The following is a 21,460-nucleotide window of genomic DNA, read 5'->3' as shown; positions in this document are numbered from 1 at the left end:
GCACCGTCGCCCTCCGCGGCTGCGGCGTCCGGGCGCGCGCCCGATGCCGCATGGCCGCCGGGCCCCGGTTTTCTGACGTCGTGCCCCACCTCCTAGACGGTTTTGCTCTGCCCGCCCCTCACCCCTCCCCCCGTGCCCCCCCCCCCACCCAACCCACACACACACACAAAGACCCAGCTCGCCAGTAGATCGCCAGATCCCGACGGCACCCGACGCCGCCGCTCCCGATGGCGCGTTCCCTCCTCCCGACGCCGCCCCTCCTCCCGATGGCGCTCCTCTCCTCCGACGGCACTCCCTCCTCCCAGCTCGCGATCCGTTTCCCGACACCGCTCCGCCGTTCCTCTCGTCGCCGATCCCGTGACTGGCGCCGCCCGCCGCCAGCTCCTGGCCATCCCCCGCATTCAAGGCGGCGCCCTCCCGTTCCTGACGCCGCTCGCTCCTCCCATCGCCGTTCCGCGAGTCCGATCCGTCCTCCCGTCGCCGTCGATCTCTCTCCGCCTGCCTTATGATCAGGTGATTCCCCTCCGGCTCAAGGTCCCCTTCAATTTCCTCATCTTTTGCTGTTCCTACTCCATGGTCGCCGCCGTGTTGGTCCTGACCATGTAACCCTACAGAGGTTTACTGTTGGTTGTGTTCATGAAACAAGGAATAAGAACAAATGTAAAAGCAAACTATAGATGGAGAAACTTCGATTCCAGTCAGATATTCTTGTTAATATGCTAGCGTGTGCTGATACTTGAGCCTGGGAAAAAGGTTCAATTCTTGTTAATCTTAAAGAGCTTGCAGAATGCCAAATTATTGGCTATCTGTTTTCAACTAGTATGTGCATAGTTAAATTGTTGGTGGGTTGGATGCTACTGGCATATTTGTCTTATACTAGATCTTATTTTTAACGAGAGAAGTTCTGGAGGTGTGTTTGAGGCTGCCGCTCTGTTAGTCTATCTGCCCTGCAAGTACGAGGATAGTTGGGTATGTGAAAATGGGCCTTCTTACAGTTCTATGCAATTGGGGATCTGCGCTAGTGATAGATTTGGATAAAGATAAGTCCTAAAGTGAATTTAAGTTTCATAAGTGGATTAATGCAGGTTACATTTTGATCATATCTCCTTTTTACAGCATCCATCATGCCAACCAGACAACATCTTGTGTTTGTGGTTCATCCTGCATCACAACACACAATTAACCTAACAAAACAACCTTGACTTATAGAAATTCAAAGATAATTGCTTTATATAGAAATTCAGGAATAGGAACCACAGAAAATGATTGTGTCAAATACTATTGATATTACTGGAGCTATAATAAACTTGAGTAATCCATAAATTATCTCGATTACTTGTTTGTTCACTATGTAATTGGGTCTAATACTCTAATGAACTGTTTCCAAAACCGGCTAGCCTGTCAAATGCATATATGGTTCAACCTGAGCCATGGAGGCCCGATCTGAATCAACACACGTGAAAGGAAAAGATTCTTCACGGGATTGCCAGGCTGGGAGTCTCTTTGCTAAGTAATTGCTACCTTGATTTGTGAAAATGAAAACAGAAGCTGATATTGAGATATACAGATCTTAATCCTTTAACTTACGATATGGTCACATACCACATGGAAGGAAACTTTCACAATAAATCTGTCCACAAATGGTTTTGCTTTTATTTGTTTTATAGTACTGGTAGTGGTAGTGGATCAGTATACCTCTGCTTAAACCATATATTCTCTGGCCTAGCTGTTAGGTCCTGTGGGTGTTAAGAAGGAAAAAAAATCTATTTTGTTTCCATTCGATATAGTATCAACATATTTTATGGTCTTTCTTACGGTCATTAAAAGGTTATAGAACCAATAGAGAGATCACCTTTATGACTTACTGGATTAGTCAGTAGAGTGAATGCCAATCTGGACCTTATATTTTAATTGACCCAGTGTTCTAAAAAGTGCCTGATTGGCTGTTTGTGCCTGGTGGTTTCTAGCGCCAGAATGCAGTTTCATTGTTTGTTTTATGATCTTTTGCTGCTAAGTCTAAATGTATATTCTGATAGCTCTGCTTTGCTATTTTCGTTAACTCTTCAGGTAAAGGTTTGGTTACAATGAAGGGTTTTAACGGATCATTTCCTAATGCTGTGTCATCTGCTAAGGTACAAAGAATATGCATTTTCACATGTGGATACCACTGTTGAGGCTATTGTTTAGTGTTTACCAATATCTCATATTGATAATTTTGCCTTCTCTGCTCTAGATATTTGCTGTTCTTGCTGGTGTTCAAAGTTTGGTAGCCTGCTCTTTGAGAAAACTATGTGGAAAAGATGATAGTTTGTCTTCGGGAATACATGCATCTCAATTGAAAATATTACACTATCATTATTACGTATTTTGCATGTTAACTAGTTTTTTCATTCACATTTGTTATTTGCAACTATGAAATTAACACAATGCTGACTCCTTATTGGAAAGTACATTTGGAAATAAAATTGCTAGAGGAGCTCGCTGCTGGCGCATGCTGGAGGGAGGAGCAAAGCTCTGTTGTCATTGCAAAGTTGATGATAATGGCAAACACAACAGGTCGGCTGGGCAGGAAACAGATTGTGACAGCATAAACTTATTCCTTGAGTTGCAAAGTCTGTGTTGTATTAGTGATGCGTTCCTCAGGATTGAAAGTTTAGCCTGCTTCATTAAAAATATTACATTTTGTAAAAACTATTGTTCGTTAGGTGGCTAGTCTCTGATAGGGTCTCTTTTTTGGCAAGGGCCATGTATCTCTGTATGTATGTTCTTTTCTTTGTGATTAAAAATATTCAGCAGAAGCCTCCTTGGTGTTTCCTCGCGGAAACATAAATACCAACAGTTCATACGACTTTTCTTTCACTATTTACTACAAATGCGTACTGTTTTACCAATGTCTTCAACGACAACGAGAGCAAATATAAGACAGTTCCTTTCTCAAGTTGGGGTTTTTATAGTCCAAAATGGTATTAGTGATAAGTTCAAATATTTTATGCTTTCTTTCATGATCGTTTATGTAACAGAGTAAGTAATTTAATCCATGACCTGACATGCCGATACAAACAAATGGGAACTCAATTAGTTGTCATATCACTCAATTCCAGAACTACTTTATCGCCAAAAAAATTTTTTGAGTCACACTTGACATGTTTCACGTCTCTGTGAGAAGAGAGCATATGCCTTTTGCCTCCTGCACGCTGGGGGAAGTGAACCGCAGCTTTGGCCATTCTAAAAAAAATGAAAAGAACCGTAGCTTTGACCGTCAGGCGTACGCGGAGGAAACCGCCTGGGCGGACGCGACACGCGGCCAAAAAAAAACAGAGGAGCCGACCCCGCTCGGGTGCGAGGTGGACGCGCCGCGCGCCGCTGGTTGGCCGGGGTATGAAATAGTGGTGTCCTGTATATATATATCCACGACTGGACTCTTTGTGCCAGCACACACGAACGGTCCCTATGTGTCCTACGCCACATGAGTAACGCATATGCAGTTGCTCACATATTCACACATACATCACCATCTACTATAGAGATGGTGCCCATGTGTTCAACGCTGCATGAACAGCACTGCATACGCTACCGAGGCAACATATTCACTTCCCGTACAAATCGCCTTACGGGACACCCAAGGGTAAACGTATCCCAAGGTACACGGTCATGGCTAATCACATGACAGATTTACATCTTGTAACATTGACTTACGAGATGGCCGTGATTGCAATCACACGGCGGGAAGTCCGCACTCCATATCAGGCGGCAGATAGCGACAAGATCATTTGAATGGAGACTTATCACCTCATCGTATGCTTATCATACAGGTCCCGCGCACGTATGAAACAAGTGGGTTATTCTAAGGGACTACCAAGAATGCTTACCTTGCTTACCTTAACGTAGGTGCGTCGATACAATATTAAATAAAGGTTGTGCAAGAAAGTAAGTTTTGACATAAATGTAATGTGCTGGAAATTAGTTAATATCATATAGAACCACCTGATATAACACAAACTATATATATATAGCTTCCGAACTAATCTCTCTTAATCCCTTAAGCGCAAAGAAAAATATTTTTCTAAAACTCATTTTTAATTTTGGAAACACTAAAAATAATCATGCTAGTACCCTCCCTGGTGCATTTCAGCTCTGATACCAGCTGTGACAGAACCGCCAAGTTAAATGGCTTAATTAAGCGTAATGGCCTTCATTTGAACGCATCAGACGCATTAGCTTAATTAAGTGTAATCTGATAGCCTGTTTCCAACCCACAGCCCGATCGAAACACACCAGAAGTCTCGCGCGACGGCGAGCGCAGACGGTATCAGCATGATACAATTTTATAAAATAGTAAACAACATTAATTTATTTATAAAATGACTTTTACAAGTTAAAGTTCATATAATAGATAACAACAGCGGTAGAGAGAGTCTAACCAAGATTTTCATTAGAAACCAACTGAAATAAATTGAAATAAAACGATAACCACGGAGACGTGAGGACGTCACATCGAGCCCACCGATGTGAATCCGAGTTAGCTCCTATACCTGAAATAGGGTAAACAACAAACCCCGAGTATACTAATACTCAACAAGACTTACCCGACTAAGGGTATACTTAGCCAATTATCTAGACATGCAAGGCTTTCTGGCTGTGGATTATTTGCAAAAAATAGTCTAAGGGTGGATCCTTACTTTCAATATTTTAGCTCACATTCTATATAAATTAATATCCTCTAGGCATTTGCAGAACCAAACATAATAGAAGATTAATTAGTAATCTCAACATTTCCTTCAACATATACATTAATATTCCATCTCATTACTACGATGCAGTGCTGCGATCAAGGTGCTCATATCCGAGAGCGACTGACGGCGAATCGATCCGATTTAACCTTGCAAGGTGGACCTAACCAACACGGCACGTATTTGCCCCGTCGGACAATACGAACCAACCATTCCCCTCCCCGCCTCGAACTACAGAACCGCCCCACCTGCATATAGTCAACCGAGCCCTACGAGAGACCACTTAAAGTAAACATATGCATCCCAATTCTCCGCGACCACTCGACTGCCCTAAGGGGTGGGTAGAAGTTCTGTACTTTCGAAACAAGGCAGTACTAGGCTTACCGGTTTCGGCTACCTCCTACTCCCAGTATGCGGTTAGTACAATTCAAACTCGATCAACAGGGTCAGACAACGGACGGTCCTTAACCGACACAGACGGGGCTAGACAGTTCCCGCCCGGTCTCCAATTCCTTTCCTTTCCTTCATACTCCAATATTCCATATAATCAAATCATAGAGACATCCTATATCTCGCGAGTAACAGGGAATTACTCGACTTCTACCGATTCCTATTTTTAGCATGGCAAGGCTATCGACCTACACATACTAGTATTTCGACCAATGGAACCTAGGGATCATGCAACTAGGGTTTCATTCAACGCTTGGAAACTTAATGCATAATCAAGTAATCATATAACATTTCATAAGTTAAAATAATAGGTTATGCTCCGGGGCTTGCCTGGGAGTAAAGTATCACTATAAATTAGTAGGTTGGAGCTTCATGATAGATAATCCACCACCTTCTAGATAGAAACTAACACACCATCTTTTGGAGTTTTCTCCATCTTCATGTTCCAATCGTCCTTCAATTGATCTACCCTCGTACCTAAATGATATGCATAGATGCACATGCATGCACAAAAGAGGCATAAGCACATATTCTAAGGACGACCAGAAAGTAATGCATGGTACGTTGTCGTAAAGAAGTAATGTACAAATCGTACTAAGGTTGATCACTCATCCTCACCCGAAGGACTAGTTCATCCTTGAGATTTGTCTTATGAAGTTACTTGCCCTAGTGATTAAAGCTAACAAGGCATCATGGATATCGTCACAAGAATAAGAAGTCTACCACATGTTAATTGCATCATCTATATACATTAAGTACCTTTAGTTACAAACATGTAAGACTTAAACTACAGTAACATAGGTGACATTTATTAGGTGGTAAAAGTGATACTTAACATGATAATTACTCTCTTCTGAACTTAGCTCATTGGACACTCGTTTACAGAGAACCAAGCATTAGTAACTACCTAAAGAACCAAGGTGGTGTGTATTTAAGTGCGACACCTAATGTTATATTTACATGGCACAAAACAAGATAAATTACACATGCTAGGAACGAAATAAGTTGCACGAGTATAATTTAATAGCACAAACTAATTCTTACTGATTATATCCTGTAATTATACTTAACAAAGTATTTTACATAAATTTATCATGATCTTATATGTAAAGAAACTATTATTTCTAATAAAACATGCCTAACTACTAATAAAAATTATTTCTGATTAGCAACCTATATGTTCCGAACATAAAATATTTACTAGTGATAAAACAATAGAAAACAACCCTAGCATGAAGTTTTCATGATTTATCAGCAAGCATAATTATTTATGCATATTCCTATTACTCATAAACTATTTATTAAACACTAACCAAGTTAAATCAACAACTCATGCACACGTGCACTAATAAATCTGAAAATTTTACCACATCACATGCATCACATGACTAATCTACCATAAAAATTTCACAGCAAAAAGGAGCAACATAACTACATATATGATTTTATCCCTAACAAGCATGGATAAAATTCTAGGACAATATTTTTCTACCAACACGTCATATTATAGGTTCATTGCATAGATATAATCACAAGGATTCCAAAACATCTTTATTTTCTATTTTATGATTTTCCATGATTTACTATGCATTTTCAAAGTTTACAGCCACTTAAACTAATATTTAAACTAGAGCAAAAACTATTTAGAAACTGAAGATCAACCTGTAAGAAAAAGTTGTAGATCTTAGAACAATAAATCCAACAAATTTTAGTTTGTATTTTTCTGATTTTTCTATGATTTACTATGATTTTTCAAAGTTTCAGCCAATTTATTGCAAAATAACCCTTCGCAGCACTATTCATATGAGTCTACGGTTGTGCAGATAGGCCCCTGAACTTGTTTCAATTGTCGCACAAGGTCCCTGGTCGCGATTTTGAAGCAGGGGAGAAAGGGGAACGACGATTCCGGCCATGGGAGGGCTTGCTGGCGGCGAGGGAGGGGTGGAGGAGCATGAGGGCGACGAGGACTACCTGTAGGTGGGCTTGGTTGGGGTTGGGGGCGACCGGAGAGGCGTCGGCGGCGGTAGCAGCACCTCGGCGGCGGTGATGGCAGCGTGCGGCGGCGCTCCAGCGAGGGAGGACGATGGGACGGCCATGGAAGGATTCAGTAAGGCCGGGCGGAGTGGGGGCGCTCGGCGGCCCAGCGCAGGGCCGCGTGCACGCGGCTCGCGGCGAGCAGCAGCATGCCGGCGGCGGCATGTCTCGGGAACGAGCGCGGAAACTCGCGGAACGCGCTGGAACGAGGAGAGCATGAGCTTCAGCGAGTCGAGGAAAGTCGATTCTAGCCTTTGGTTGTCGAAGATGATGACCGGAAGTGGGATTTCACTGCCAAGTGGATCTCGGTGGCCATGGCAGCCGATGGTGGAGCTCGGCCGCGAGCAAGAGAGGCCGGCGTGGTTTGGGAAGGAGAGGAGGGAGTGAGGCACCTGGCGAAGGGATAAGGGCGCGGCGGGATGGGCACGGCATGGGCACGGGACACGCCGCGCGCAACGCGTGCGGGCTGCGTTCGTGGCCAACTTGACCACGGCGACGACAAGCAGCAGACAGTCAAGCCAATTAGTTTTGGGTTAAGCACGTTTAGGTTTTACTAATTTCGTAGTAACCCCTGGGGTGTTACACAAGCGGTGTTGGTAATGGTAATTTAGGGACAGCGATAAAAAGGGAATGTGGCAATACTGACTAACAATCATCGAGTAAACAACAAGTATAGTATAGCTTTGAAAAGCTAGGGAATTTGATTCCCTTACTTTGTATTTGACATCTGCTACTTACTAAGGGACAACTAAAATTTGTAGAATCTAGCAGAGCACTGGCAGCTAACTTCCATCTAGTATGGCCCGTTACCTGTACTTTTGATCAAGTAAAAGGCATCTCTAGTTGCAGACATGCTAGGCTGCAAGCTAGAACGTTTTGCAGTCAAGTATCTTGTATGCCTCTTACAGTTGACATGGAGCAACATTTCAGAAGTATCAACCATATAGGGAACTAAACGGGCATGAATTGTGGAAGATTTTTCAGATGGTTCCATGCAGTCTCTTTGCTGAGTTAATTCCTCCAATTTGGCTCCTACCCACCCTAAGCTTAAGCTGTACCAGTACTACCTACCCACCCTAAACGGGCATGAGTAAAGCATTTGCAGTGTTTTCTGCCTGAACGGGGTCGGGGATGTGCCCCCCAAATTTATACTGCAAGTCTGAATTTCACTGCAAATTCGGTCCTGTCGCCTTGATCAAAATAGAAGTGGTGTCGGAGAAGGGAGTCGTTTACCGGTGTAGAAGACCCACTTGACGGGGCGCTTGGTGTTGACGTCCTCGTAGTAGGTGATGAAGTCCGCCTTGGCCCAGACGTGGCAGTCGAAGCCGTCAGCGTCTTGGCGGCCGAGGTAGACCGCGCCGGGGCTGAGCCAGTCGGGGCGGAGGATGCCGACCCCGACGGCGGCGGAGCGGCAGGCGCGGCGCGACGGGGTGTAGAAGAAGGAGGTGCCGTTGTTCCACTCGTTGTCGTAGAAGGGCGCGTCGGCGGCGAGCTGGTAGCGGGTGATGTGCAGGTTGCGGCCGCCCGGCCAGTCGTACCAGAGGTCGGCGACGGACAGGTTGCCGTGGAAGTCCATGACCAGCTTCGCGTGGAACTGCGGAGGCCAGGGGGTCGGGGTCGGGGTCGGATCCCCGGCGGTAGCGGCGGCGGGTGGGGACCCCGAGAGGCAGAGGAGGAGGAGGAAGGCGACGGGGAGGAGAGGCGTCATCTCCGTCGCGGTGGTGGTTGGTCGCTCGCAGTGGTTGTGAATCCTATTCCTATCGGAGGAGACTCGGATGTGGACGACGAAGCGGAGGTAGCAGCAGACGCGGCTGGGGGCTTGTGGGCCAATACTACTATTTAGGCCTGGCCCATGAGAGATTGTACCAGCTTCCGCATGGAACTTTGGGCCGTCTTGCCACAATCCGGCCCAAAAGTAAAAAACAATAAAATAATAATTACAAGAAGGTATATTTAGAATTTTTCCTTTACGCGAAAGGCCACGTAGCCTGGTGGTTATAAGAGTCTCGGTAGCACCTGAGGTCCTGGTTTGACTTCCTATGGGAGTGAATACTCTGGGATTTAACGACGTTGTGCATTAAGTGGTAGGCGACGTTCTCGTCGACAGCGAGGCGCCTGTGATGACTTCATCAATATCGAGGATTTGCTAGCTCAGTCTTCGAAGATGTTCATAAGGATAGGATAGAGTTTGCGTACGTGTGTTCATAGGGTTGCGTGCGTTGTGAGTGTCTGAGTTGTACTGTGTAATCTCAAAAAAAAATAGAATTTTTTCTTTACGAAACATAGTATAAATGCATTCAGCCGCTCGCAAACACGCGCGCTCCCTCCTATAAATATATGTATGCAACCCTATCATTATGAGTATCTTCAAGAGTTTGTGGGCAAATCCTCAAGAATGAAGAAGTCACTACTACTGGTGCCTCGCTATCGACGGACACATCGCCTACAGTAGCAAAGATATGCTCATTTTGCTAGTTTGGTTAGAAAATAAATGTATTTCGATGATAAACAAAATATATAGAGAAGAAAAGCTTACAATATTGCATTTTCTTTATAAAAAGGGAATATCAAATGCGCACGGTGAGTATTACGGTAAAAATCCACCGAGACACACGTCTAGGTTTACTATTTGCAGCGCAAATAAAATAAAAGAGGGGTATGATTGAAGCACAAATCAAATCCATTTCTTAGCTAGGGTGGTATGTCCATGTCAAAAGGCTACTATATTAATACAACCGCCACGCGACTATCTCTAATTATATTATCGACACAACGATCTAAGGATCGTGGGAAAGGAAACGCATGTGGATTGATGTATCGCCACCTCATTTATTACTGTAAAAGGACAATCCGCAGCGTACGGTTGGTTGGTTGGTTGCGGCCCGCATAGGCATAGCCCATACGCCACGCCATTTTCCTTCTTCCAGCTCGATCGATCTCAAGGGGCCCGGCCGCGCATCTGGTCCTCCACGGAGCCCCCTCCCCTGCCGACGAGTCCCGTGACCGCCCCCGGGGTCGCCGCTGGAACCGGATCCGGTGCAGTTACCTCTCTGTAGTTGGGTCACTGCCACGTGAGCCCCACGCGTGCAGACCCCACGCGCAGTGACTCAACTGCACGACGGCCAACTGCAGCGGAGCCTCGTCCGTCGCGGCGACCCCCAAATCCGCGTGCGTCGCCGGCCGGCTCCAACCCCCGCCTAAATCCGCCCCGCCCCCCAAGGGAAAGGGACTCTCCAATTCTTCCATCGGCGTCCTCGTCGTCCCTTGTGCCCGCGCCGGAGGCGCAGATCCATCCCGACCCGGGGGTTGATTCCTCCACTCCTCCTCTTCCTCCTCCTGCTGCTGCTGCTGCAGGTAAGGCCCCCCTGGCTTGTCTTCCTTGGATGAGGGGAATTTCGTTTTGTTTTTTACATAATATATACGAGCAGGTAGATCCAAATATTTCTACTTCCTTCAGTCTGTTGCGTATTTCGGGTTGTTGCTTGCGCTGCTCAATTCGTGAACCGCGGCCGGACAGACAGGCGTGCTAAATGTGCCTGCTTCTCTGCGCGGCAGGGTTGGACTTTGGAGCATCTTCCCAGTTCCACGCGAAAGCTGTGAGGGATTGGATCCTTCTGTTGCGCTGCTGCTCAATAAGATAGCAACAATGCGGATGTCGGAACAGTTGCTTCTTTGAGCAGCAGGCCTCCTGCCCACGCTACCCTGGCAAGTCAAGTCAGGGTGTGTGTGGGAAATAACCGGACGCCGTGAATAACCATGGACAGAAGAGCCGGGGCAATCCTGGTGTGCCTGCTCTTCGTCCTAGTCCGGGACGCGTCGGCCGTCGCCGAGACCGAGGCCGGCAATGCGCGGTTAGTGCAGGAGGCGCCGCACAGGAAGCTGGATGGCACGGGTAAGGTGGGGAGGGTGTCCGTGTCCACGGTCGCATGGTCTACGCTCCTCATGGCTGCGGCGACTGGGCTGGGAGCAGTGCCCTTCTTTTTCATGGAGCTCGAAGCTCAGTGGGCGGGCCTCTGCAATGGTATGGCGGCCGGGGTCATGCTGGCTGCAAGCTTTGACCTCGTGCAGGAAGGGCAGGTGTATGGCAGTGGGAGCTGGGTTGTTTTCGGAATTTTGAGTGGAGGACTATTTATTTGGCTCTGCAAGAAGGTACTTCACGATTCCTGCTCTTCATCTTTCAGATTAATGTCACATTTCAATAGCTTTAGATTTGAATGAGCTATTTGTTGTTGCTGTACAAATTTATGCAATATTAGGTTCATTTATACGGTTGCTATGCACTAGGTTCATTTATGATGTGCTTCTCAATGCAATAACATAATTTAAGGTTGCTATGCACTAGGTAGCTTAGATTTTACGAAAAGGCTGTAGCTCAAAATATGTTGCCAGAGTCAATAGCTGTTGGTCCAAACAATTGAATAAAGTGCAATACTCGAACTTACCCTCATTTGTTTGCTGATAAGAACATTGTGTAGGCCAACTGCAAAAGTTAAGCATCAATGCACACCTGCTTGCAGAGTGTATACAACATCATATCGAGTTAAATTGATAGTTTTGTTTCGGAACAATGAAGATAACCCCCACTGCTTTTCATTGTTCTTGCTATACCTATCTTCAATAATATTTTCTTATACCATTTCCTTGTGCACAGTTTCTTGAGCAATATGGAGAAGTAAGCATGCTGGATATTAAAGGTGCAGATGCAAGTAAAGTTATCCTTGTTGTTGGAATAATGACTCTCCATTCTTTTGGGGAAGGCTCTGGTGTGGGGGTTTCCTTTGCTGGCTCCAAAGGATTTTCTCAGGGTCTTCTAGTTACTATAGCTATAGCAGTGCACAATATACCAGAAGGCTTGGCTGTAAGCATGGTACTGTCATCCAGGGGTGTGTCCCCCCAAAAGGCAATGATATGGAGTATCATAACGTCTTTACCACAGGTGACATTTCTTTGATGAAATAAACATTCCTATACATGTATTGTCTTTGTTATTGAATGAGTAATGAAAAATATGCCAACTTTTTAGTTATCTCGACTTGTTTAGCAACTTAGCAACAGAATGAATCTGTCTTTTGCACTGACTGAACTAACTATTTTGCTACTGAATCATAGTGTGAGTCACATGAATCAGCGTTAATATGATTTGGTATTGGCAACATAGGTAACTGGTAATATGTGCATGATAGTGAATCAGTAAAAGCAAGGTCTTGAGCTCCCAAGAAAAACGTTCTAGGTCATGGGCAGGGGTTGGCGGAACAACTGGACCAATATGTTATCCATTGGGAACCCTAAATGCACCTTTGTTTGGAACTTTGGATTTTGATTGAATATTGTTACAAACACAAAATACTTGAAGGCCACATATGACCATTTTATGCTCCAACCCTGGGTGTTTTCATTACAATCGCATCCTTTACAATATGCTATCGATCCTGCTGGTTTTGTAGAAACTGTTGTGTATTAATTTGTTGACTATATGTGCAACTCGTAAGAGTTTTCCAAGCTGACGAACTGATAAGCAACAGTAGTATTTGTGTGAGATAAGTGTTAGTACTAAGAAACTTTTACTATAGATCTCTATGTAGTATTAATAATCTCTGTATTATATAATATTAGCAATCATGAAACATTAGTATCTATTTACTTATCTTGTTCTATATAATTATTGGTGGCTAGCAGGAGCTAGTTACTGTTGTCATTCTGAGGCCAGTGAGAGCCACAACTATCTCTTTCTTTTACTTGCTGAAACATAGCCAAGTTTAGCTTTCTTTCAGTATTATGTCTTGAACACAATATTATTCATCACTTTTATGTGCAACCGCTGTCTGATTCAGTTTTAACATACTCTTCTGGTAGCAAACATTATTTGCTTTTGCTCTGATGCTGATCTGTTTTCAATTGTAAATCTAGCCAATTGTTGCTGTTCCTGCTTTCCTTTGTGCTGATGCGTTCCAGAAGGTGCTCCCCTTTTGTACTGGTTTTGCTGCGGGATGCATGATATGGATTGTTATAGCAGAGGTTCTTCCTGATGCTTTTAAGGTGAATTTTCTATTCACTTTACTGTGAAGTAAACTGTGAAGGACTGAAGCTGCTGATATATGTGCTGAGAAAGCAGTTTTGACATTTCCCCTGTTATGTGCAGGAAGCGACTCCATCGCAAGTTGCTTCTGCTGGAACGCTTGCTGTTGCTTTCATGGAAACATTAAGTACTATGCTTCTGGGATTTACTGATGGCAACAAGTAAGTTTGCTATTAACATTTTCGTGGTCTTAGGTGGGTAAAAGTTAACTCTCAGCTGATGATATTGATTTAACTTGCAGCCCGGAGGATGCATCAGGCTTCTTGGTATCACTTGTATTTGGACTTGGTCCACTTATCGGAGGAATTATACTTGTCACATTCTCTCTTGCCTTCAGCATGCCACACCCTCTACTTACTGGTGTGGCATCAGGCATTGCTTTCCGTCTTGCAGCATGGAGACCTGTACAGCTTCTCATGTCCTCAAAAATGGGTCTCTTTACCACACTCTTTCTCCTCATTGGTGGTTCCCTTGTCTACCATGTTGCCACATCAAGCATCCTTAGGGTGGTTAATCGCAAGAAATCCTCCATTAATGTCATTACATCATCCTCCGGCTTCTCTCTTAGTGTCCTCACACTGCAATCACTCCTTTCTTGTGGTGCTGTGTTCCTTCATGCATATGCGGAAGGACTTGTACTTGGTGTCGCAGCTCGCAAGGCTTATGGCCTTGGCCGTTATATGGTTCTACCAGCCTCCCTCCATGGTCTGCCACGAGGTGTGGCTGTTGCTAGCTGTGTATATGGTGCCACAGATAGCTGGCGCGGAGCCCTGGCGGCGGCTGTTCTGACTGGGTTTGCAGGACCTAGCGCCGCCATCAGCGCGATCCTTGCGAGGATTGACTACGATGGACTCGATTACTGGATGGTGATTGCATGTGGGGCTCTGATCCCCAGCTTTGGCCGTGTTTTCAGGCGGTCCTTGCGGTTGGACATGCGGAAGAGCATCGCGGGTTTGCTGATAGGCATCGCCTTTGCATCTGTGTGCTTGATGTCGAATAGGTTCATTTGCCTGCACACTCCTTACTGCAACTCAGCTCCAGAAGCGGTCACATAACTTGTGCTGTACGGGGCTGCTGTGTAAAACACATGTAACACCAGTGTAATGACTTGCGACTATACAAGGAATGGAAGAGGTTAGGTATATTGCAGTGAGGAGTGGAGGCATCTTGTATGATTGATTTGCGGTGAAACCAAGGCTGTAAAAGTTTTTCCAACCGGGTGGAAATATTAAAGCTGGAACAACATTGATTTTGTGCGCCGGAGTTGAGAAGAAGTTTTTCTTGGTTTGTGGCCGGTGTTGGTGAGTGCTGACTTGTGTTGGGTTGGAGGCAGCGACCCAGCAACAAAGAGTCGCTGTATTGGAGTGTGGCATACGACCTGGAAATGCAGCTAATGGAGATTGAGGAATGTTCCAGCGGACGGCGACCTACCTGACATGTTTTTGTGTCCTCCCTAGTCTTGGACTCTTGGGCACAACCATATTATAAATCCTGAAGCCTGCCCTGAAACCAAGTGTGCGCTTGCAAGCTTTGACGTCAAGGCACCATGTTGCTTTGTTCTGCTCCTACTAGATGCATGTGAAAACAGTAGAATTAATCAAAGCTGCTACTAGTAAACAGTGTAACAAAGAAGCTGTTCCTTTGTAGGTGTGGTAGGTTGAGGTTGTATTTGTATAGATAGATAGCTAGATAGAAATATGGTGCACGAACAATCTGCATCGTCTTTCTGCTTCGGTGCGTGTTAGCTTTTACGTTTTTGCTTATTAGTTGCTTGACGTCGTCGGGCCGGGCCTCCAAACTAAACGTGTCTTGTTGGGCGGTCATCAGGTCGATGGATCATCGTCTTACATTCCATTCCATCTCCATCCAGTCCAATCCACCGGCGTCGCCGTCGTCGGTCCAAAAGTAATGGGGCGCCTCCGTTGTTGTGGGTCGTTGGCCGAACCCTCTTCTTCACTCTCCTTTTGCATCCCCCTCCCCCGCGGCGGGGCCTACTTACCTTCACGCCTCCACTACTTCTTCCATGGAGCCTCTGCCCTCTGGCCGGCCGGCCTGCCTATAAAACGAGATGCCCCCCCGGTGGCCATTGCCAACAACCAGTCCACTGACTCCGAGGTGATCGAGTAGGTAAGCAGCTGCGAGTGCCTAGTGGTGCAGGAGTGAGTGCGAGGGGGGAGATCGAGCAAACCAGCAGCTAGCAATGGCGGGTCAGGGAAGAGGCGGTGCAGTCTTCCTGGCTGCGGCGGCTCTTGTCCTCTGCGTGCTCCTCCACGAGGCCCAGGTCGCCGAGTCGGCGGTGTTCACCGTCGGCGACCGCGGCGGCTGGAGCTTCAGCTCCAGCAGCTGGACCAACGGCAAGCGCTTCAAGGCCGGCGACGTGCTGGTGTTCAAGTACGACTCGTCGGCGCACAACGTGGCGGCGGTGAACGCGGCGGGGTACAAGGGCTGCAGCGCTCCCCGGGGCGCCAAGGTGTACAGCTCCGGCAACGACCGCGTCACCCTCGCCCGCGGCACCAACTACTTCATCTGCACCATCCCCGGCCACTGCCAGTCCGGCATGAAGATCGCCGTCAACGCCGCATGAGCATGATGATTAACTCTTTCAGTGTGCCTTCTTATATATAAATCTGCTTTTGCTATTACCATCATCACCATGTACTAGGGCGTGCATGCATAAATGTTGTTGGTTGCAGTGGTGTGTGAAATGGGATTGATGCGAGTTTCATATCGATATATGAATAAACACATACATATATACATTATACACCATGATTGTGCTTAATTAATATGTTCGTGTAAACTAGCGAACAATGTGCACATATGTTGTTGTGTTTAACTTCGCCTTTAACAATGCCTTTAAAAATGGGCACGGAGGGATTGTATAATTTTATAATTAACCGTCCGCGTCTAATTACACTTTTACAAATCCCTCTACCCGAACTTTTCTGCTCTTCGTACAGCCCACCACTGAATTTTCATCCGAGGCTTTTGCATCGAAATGAGCCCAGAGGCCTCCAGTGGGCCGGCCCATCGGAACCAGCATGCGCCCACGTACATAAAACATAGAAACCCCAGGGAATTCCGTGGAAAACTGGAAACCCTATAATCATCCTCCCCCAAAACCTGCGCCCATCTTGCGCCGCCGCCTCCTCCCATCCGCTCCTCCGTCCCCCTCCCTGCTCACGCGACGTCACCGGCCCCGCGCCGCCCTCCACCGCCAAGGTCAGTCTTTTTTCTTCCATTCCTCACTCCGACATCATCGTATCAAATCGGCAAATTGCCATGGTTCTCGCTCGTGAACGGTTTAGAATTTGGATCAGTCCAGTCCACCCCGATTACCGGACGTAGTAGAACCGATTCACTCTCGCGATAGATCCGTGCCTCCTGCGGCGTTGGACTCATTGGTTGCGTGCGCAGATGAACAAGGAGAGGCTCATGAAGATGGCCGGCGCCGTCCGCACCGGCGGGAAGGGCACCGTCCGCAGGTACCCTCTCTTGACTGGCTCACAAGTCTTGCCTCATGTGTTGTTTGTTCACCGGCGGCGAATGCATTTTGACTAGAAAAACTTGAGCTTTTGTTCAGGAAGAAGAAGGCTGTCCACAAGACGGCCACCACGGACGACAAGAGGCTGCAGAGCACGCTCAAGAGAGTAGGAGTCAATACCATTCCTGCAATCGAGGAGGTCAACATCTTCAAGGACGACCTCGTCATCCAGTTCTTGAATCCCAAAGGTTTGCCAGTCCTTCTCCGTTGTTGCGGGTTCCTGTTACATGTTGTTGAAAAATGGGGAATGCGAATGTTACTGACTCGTTTGTCTGTTGTTTTCTTCTCTGCTCATGCAGTCCAAGCGTCCATCGCTGCAAACACATGGGTGGTCAGTGGATCCCCACAGACGAAAAGTAATGCTCATCCCTCTGTTATGTTTGATTATCCAGTCATTTAATCACCCTCAGAGCCGTAATCTGTTTTTAGATAAGTGGAAGTTCTAGCTTTCGATGGATTCCGCAAGTGAAACAGCTAATTTATTTTGCATCATATTAGATACCTTATGGGTAGTATGAGAATCCTAAATCCATTTTAGTTTGTACACCTGAACGCAGCCACACTTGATTAGTCAGAATACAATTGAACCAACTATTTTATTTTCCCCTCACCATTAGAACTGATTAGGTGTAATCCCATCTAAGTAATCAAGCACCTGTGAGAATCTCTGTAATTTTAGCGCTAGATTTAGTTTAGTTCAAAAGCAGTTCCTATCACAGTGGGTTCTGCGGGGTTTTAAAAAAATACTTGCAGGGTTTAAAGATGGTTTTAAACAATTGCCATATGTTTCATCTGCTATGCTATGAAGAAAAAACTCAATTTTTCCTTAAAATTACAGTTATTTTTGTAGCATTCTTGTACAATTTTATGTTGACTTACTAAAATTGTTGTTTACTGTGTAACTTGACAGAGCTACAAGATGTTCTCCCTGGGATCATTAACCAGTTGGGTACGTTACACTCCGTACCTCTATGTTTATATCCAATAAATTGCTTTTCTTATAACATAAATCACTTGTAACCGAATCGGACCACCGAACTTTTGGTCTTTTCCTGGTCCGTTTCTATTCTTGTCAGCAATATTTGTTGCTACGCTGCTTGCTTTGTTTCCTGTTTTGTCATCTTGTACTTTCTAGACATTTGGTACTACTGACAACTAGAAATAATATTTGCTTTTATGAATTTTCTGTTTGTTGTCTGTTACCTGTTGTGCCATGCTGTATAGTTTGAAGATAGAAGTCTTAAGAAGGAAATAAACAGTAGCTCAGCCCGGTTAGAAAGGCTATGAAAGAGAAACCAATGCCTTGTCCATTTCGTTCTTCCAGGTCCTGACAACATGGAGCACCTGAAGAGGATTGCTGAAGAGATGCAGAAGCAGGTGGCTGCTGCTGGTGCAGCAGCACAGGCCAAGGAAGATAATGATGATGATGTTCCCGAGCTTGTTCCAGGAGAGACTTTTGAGGAAGTAGCTCAGGAGGCAAAGGCCTGATCATAGACTCCAAATAGTGAAATGTTACTCGACCGCTGCTATGTGGTCATGGTTTTCTTGTGATGGCACTGTTTTGCTCCCCCCACTTAGGCCAGCCACCCTTTGTATTCGCAGTCGGAAACTTTTAGTTTCTCCAAGCTTTTACCTAAAGTTAAGCATGTTGAGATGCCATGGAATCCATTTTGCTGGTTTTGATGATTACATTTGTGGTTGGTTCGCAAACATACGTTAACAGCACTACAGCTGATGTTACTGGATCACCACTTTAGACTGGATCACTCTGCACTTAACTGCAACTGTGTTTTTTTTTTCAGATTTCACCTCTTCAAGATCTTGTTTCTTGGTCGCTTTGATCTGTGATAGCAGTGGAGGTTACTGGGCATCATGTTGTGTTTTTTTATGCCCGGTGTCAAATACTATACTAGTTTCCTTATAGAAAAAAGAAAAAGAAAAAAGATACTGCACATAGAGCCATTGCGTTTCAGTGAATCGCTTGAAACTGTACATGTCATTGCTTACTTGTTATTACTTGATCGATTTAATTAACAAACGAATAAAAGACTTCAACCACAAGCACAAATGCACAATGGTGTATTGACCAAAGCAAGAAGATTCAGGCCTGTTTAGTTCTCAAAAAATTTCCTACAGTACCCGTCACATCGAATGTTCGGACACATGCATAGAGCATTAAATACAGTCGAAAAAAATAATCAATTACACAGTCTAACTGATTAGCACGAGATAAATCTTTTAAGTCTAATTAGTTCATAATTGGACATCATTTGTCAAATAACAATAAAAATGATACAGTGTGAAAACCCAAATATTTTCGCGAACTAAACAGGGCCTCAACAAGGGTGGAGATCAAAACAGAAAAGCCGCATATGCCGCACTCATGAGCAAACAAGTGCAACATAAATCTCTACTCAAAGATAACATGATCCAGTGCTAGTTTCGGCACGGCGAAAAATCAGAACGAGATCAACGAAACATGCACACGGGCGGAATCCAACCCTGATCATCGTCGATCACTCGATCAGGTCATGCAGCTCTGTGCCGCGGCCATGGATGGAGGGGGCCGGTTGGAGTTCCCGTGCGCCTCATCGCCGTCACGACAAGGCGTGTTGTTTTGTCTCCGGCTTTCTTTGGTCGGCCCGGACGGCGGTGCGGTGTGGCGCGACGCGGATGTGGTCGACGGGCTTGTTCACGATCTTGCCGGCGAACATGTCGTTGAGGTCGGAAGCGTACTTGACGGTGAGGTGGTAGGCGTCGGAGGCGGAGACGACCCGCGCCGGGAGCCAGAGGAGGATGCGGCAGTTGATGTTCCGGGGCCTGAAGGCGGTGCGCACGTAGACGGCGGTGCCGGGGGCCAGCCGCCGCGCGGGGCGCACGGTCTGGGCGCCGCGGCGGCACCATGAACGACGCCGGCTTCCCGGGGCCGCCGTCGTGCGGCGCCGGCCGGCGCGGGACGGACGACGCGGGCGGGCCGCGCGGCTGCGGCGCGCCATTATTCTTGGCCGGCGTCGAGGGCGGGCGCGGCCGGGCGCCATGGGGAGCGAGGCTGCGGCGGCGGCGGCGGCGGCGGCATCGGGCGGATCGGCTTCCTGTCCGGCGGCGACGCGACGAGCTTGGCGGAAGGCGGCGGGCGCGGCCTGGCGGCGGAGAGCGCCGTGAGGTCGGGCGCGCGATCTTGGCCGAGGCGGCGGCGGAAGCAGGCGGCGCCCTCTTGACGGCGGGGACGGAGCTGTCTCCTGGTCTGGGCCTGGCCCGATCGGCGGGGAACTGCGGCGGCGGCATTGCTCTCCGTCCGATCTGCCTGTCCGCCGGCGCCTGCTAGGGTTTTTGGGTGGGATTGATGGACGAGGGTAGTAGGGTAGGGGGAGCGAGTGGTGTCGAGTCGAATTCGGAAAGCGGCGGGCTGCCGCCGTCCGTCTTGTTGGTCCTGTTGGGGGTGGGGTGATGTACTCATGTGGGAAACCAGCCAAGATTGGCATGCCGCCGCTTGTTTCATCAGTTCCACGCGCTCCTCTTTCAAACCAAGAGCGGCATACGCCGCCACGACCTCGAGGCTTCCCTCTCTCCCCTCCAACTCGCCGCGCGCCCGCGACAGCTGCTGGTGCTGCAGGAACCGGCCCAATGGCCACCTTCATCCGTCTCCGTCTCCTGCTCCTGCTCCGGCCGCGGCTGTCGTCCATCACGCGCGCACAGCCCCAGCAGGAGCTCCGGCACTCCGTCGCCGCCTCCGGTCACATGCTGGACCCAACGACGACCCCCCGCAAGTGCGGTGGCGCACCACCACCAGCATCTCGGCGGCACCCGGCCGGGCTCGTAGGCGTAGAGGCATGGAATCCGGGTACCCGACGGCTGTCCCTGCTGCAGATCGTATCCTAAAATCAACTGCTATCAACTGCAGATCGTATCCTAAAACTGTCGCTGTCAGATCCTGTCATAGGAGCTCACAGACATGTAAACCTCTCGAAACCATAAATCACAGGAGCACGTGACAACAACAAATGCCCCTCCCAGCCAACATGCACATCTGGATGCCTTCCAGCAACCTCGTTCATGAAGCCACATTGCGAGCAGGCAATTGATAGATGATGAATAGCACCGAACAGCCGTGACGACCACCATGACGACGAGGTTGAGCAGATTGAGGACGCCCTCGAAGAATGGATTGGGAGCTTGGTGGGAGGGAGAAGCAGGCCCAACCTATTCTAATGAACTGGATCAAGGGTAAAAGAGTCAGTTCAAATGCTCTGTAAAATGAAAATAAAAAACAAAACCTCGAAATCAAGAAAAAGGAGAAGAAATCCCGCAAATCAAAACAATTCGTAGACGAAGGGTATATTTTAAAGGTTTGCGAATTTAGAGTTAAAAAATGTGAGCATGTGATTTTGATATTAAATATCAAAATTTATCATTATTCTAACATGCGTATTCTAACATGTGAAGATACTGCCTTTTTGAGTCTGATGTATGGAAACAACCCCACACATGTAGACTTGTAGTTAACAAAAAAAAAACAATGCGGACAAATTAATTTATACTTATAAAAAGGTTTTTAAAAAGAAAACATGGCGGATTCTATACCGAGCTCAACTGGCTCAACAACAAATTAAAAAAAGTGCCTCTTGA

General features: G+C 46.8%; 5 protein-coding genes and 2 long non-coding RNA genes across 8 annotated transcripts in view; 4 read left to right on the top strand and 3 right to left on the bottom strand.

Moving 5' to 3' along the window:
- Positions 1–9,009, bottom strand: part of LOC120649087 (uncharacterized protein At4g14100-like) — a 38,455-nt gene extending 29,446 nt beyond the window's left edge. Inside the window, exon 1 of one of the 2 annotated variants that reach the window (XM_039925771.1) lies at positions 8,448–9,009. In XM_039925771.1, the coding sequence (XP_039781705.1) occupies positions 8,448–8,922 (475 nt within the window). In that variant the 5' untranslated portion in view covers positions 8,923–9,009. The remainder of the gene's footprint in view (positions 1–8,447) is intronic. The other variant, XM_039925770.1, reaches the window with a different exon arrangement.
- On the top strand, positions 159–2,859 carry LOC120649090. Its single transcript, XR_005665157.1, has 2 exons — positions 159–513; positions 2,068–2,859. It is a non-coding gene; the product is annotated as an uncharacterized LOC120649090 (long non-coding RNA).
- On the bottom strand, positions 5,258–7,268 carry LOC120649089. The gene is made up of 2 exons (XR_005665156.1): positions 7,152–7,268; positions 5,258–5,657 (listed from the first exon to the last, which is right to left on the bottom strand). It is a non-coding gene; the product is annotated as an uncharacterized LOC120649089 (long non-coding RNA).
- A 1,356-nt stretch (positions 9,010–10,365) lies between the features above and the next one.
- Positions 10,366–14,553, top strand: LOC120649086 (putative zinc transporter At3g08650). Its single transcript, XM_039925768.1, has 6 exons — positions 10,366–10,568; positions 10,770–11,363; positions 11,866–12,150; positions 13,122–13,250; positions 13,354–13,451; positions 13,532–14,553. Exons 2-6 carry the CDS (start codon positions 10,971–10,973, stop codon positions 14,343–14,345), a joined length of 1,719 nt encoding a protein of 572 aa, XP_039781702.1. The 5' UTR covers positions 10,366–10,568; positions 10,770–10,970; the 3' UTR covers positions 14,346–14,553.
- A 755-nt stretch (positions 14,554–15,308) lies between these two features.
- LOC120649085 (basic blue protein-like) lies at positions 15,309–16,059 on the top strand. The gene has a single exon (XM_039925767.1). It carries the CDS (start codon positions 15,491–15,493, stop codon positions 15,872–15,874), a length of 384 nt encoding a protein of 127 aa, XP_039781701.1. The 5' UTR covers positions 15,309–15,490; the 3' UTR covers positions 15,875–16,059.
- A 322-nt stretch (positions 16,060–16,381) lies between these two features.
- On the top strand, positions 16,382–18,593 carry LOC120649084 (basic transcription factor 3-like). The gene is made up of 6 exons (XM_039925766.1): positions 16,382–16,512; positions 16,708–16,775; positions 16,874–17,022; positions 17,134–17,190; positions 17,745–17,783; positions 18,159–18,593. The coding sequence occupies exons 2-6, from the start codon at positions 16,708–16,710 to the stop codon at positions 18,320–18,322; spliced, it is 477 nt and encodes a 158-aa protein (XP_039781700.1). The 5' UTR covers positions 16,382–16,512; the 3' UTR covers positions 18,323–18,593.
- Positions 18,594–19,829: 1,236 nt separating this feature from the next.
- Positions 19,830–20,291, bottom strand: LOC120648932 (alanine and proline-rich secreted protein Apa-like). Its single transcript, XM_039925558.1, has one exon. The coding sequence runs from the start codon at positions 20,289–20,291 to the stop codon at positions 19,830–19,832; it is 462 nt and encodes a 153-aa protein (XP_039781492.1).
- Positions 20,292–21,460: the final 1,169 nt, after the last annotated feature.

The sequence above is a fragment of the Panicum virgatum genome, chromosome 9K (genome assembly GCF_016808335.1).
Source record: "Panicum virgatum strain AP13 chromosome 9K, P.virgatum_v5, whole genome shotgun sequence".
Classification (NCBI taxonomy): Eukaryota; Viridiplantae; Streptophyta; class Magnoliopsida; order Poales; family Poaceae; genus Panicum; species Panicum virgatum.
The sequence above is the reverse complement of the archived record's forward strand: the minus strand, read 5'-3'. Positions and strand labels throughout refer to the sequence as shown.

Coding starts and splice junctions, on each gene's coding strand:
- LOC120649086 (XM_039925768.1), top strand. CDS start 10,971: ATGGACAGAAGAGCCGGGGCAATCCTGGTGTGCCTGCTCTTCGTCCTA. Junction 11,364..11,865: donor TTATTTGGCTCTGCAAGAAG/GTACTTCACGAT, acceptor CCTTGTGCACAG/TTTCTTGAGCAATATGGAGA. Junction 13,452..13,531: donor GGATTTACTGATGGCAACAA/GTAAGTTTGCTA, acceptor TTTAACTTGCAG/CCCGGAGGATGCATCAGGCT.
- LOC120649085 (XM_039925767.1), top strand. CDS start 15,491: ATGGCGGGTCAGGGAAGAGGCGGTGCAGTCTTCCTGGCTGCGGCGGCT.
- LOC120649084 (XM_039925766.1), top strand. CDS start 16,708: ATGAACAAGGAGAGGCTCATGAAGATGGCCGGCGCCGTCCGCACCGGC. Junction 16,776..16,873: donor GGGAAGGGCACCGTCCGCAG/GTACCCTCTCTT, acceptor GCTTTTGTTCAG/GAAGAAGAAGGCTGTCCACA. Junction 17,784..18,158: donor TGGGATCATTAACCAGTTGG/GTACGTTACACT, acceptor TCGTTCTTCCAG/GTCCTGACAACATGGAGCAC.
- LOC120648932 (XM_039925558.1), bottom strand. CDS start 20,291: ATGAGTACATCACCCCACCCCCAACAGGACCAACAAGACGGACGGCGG.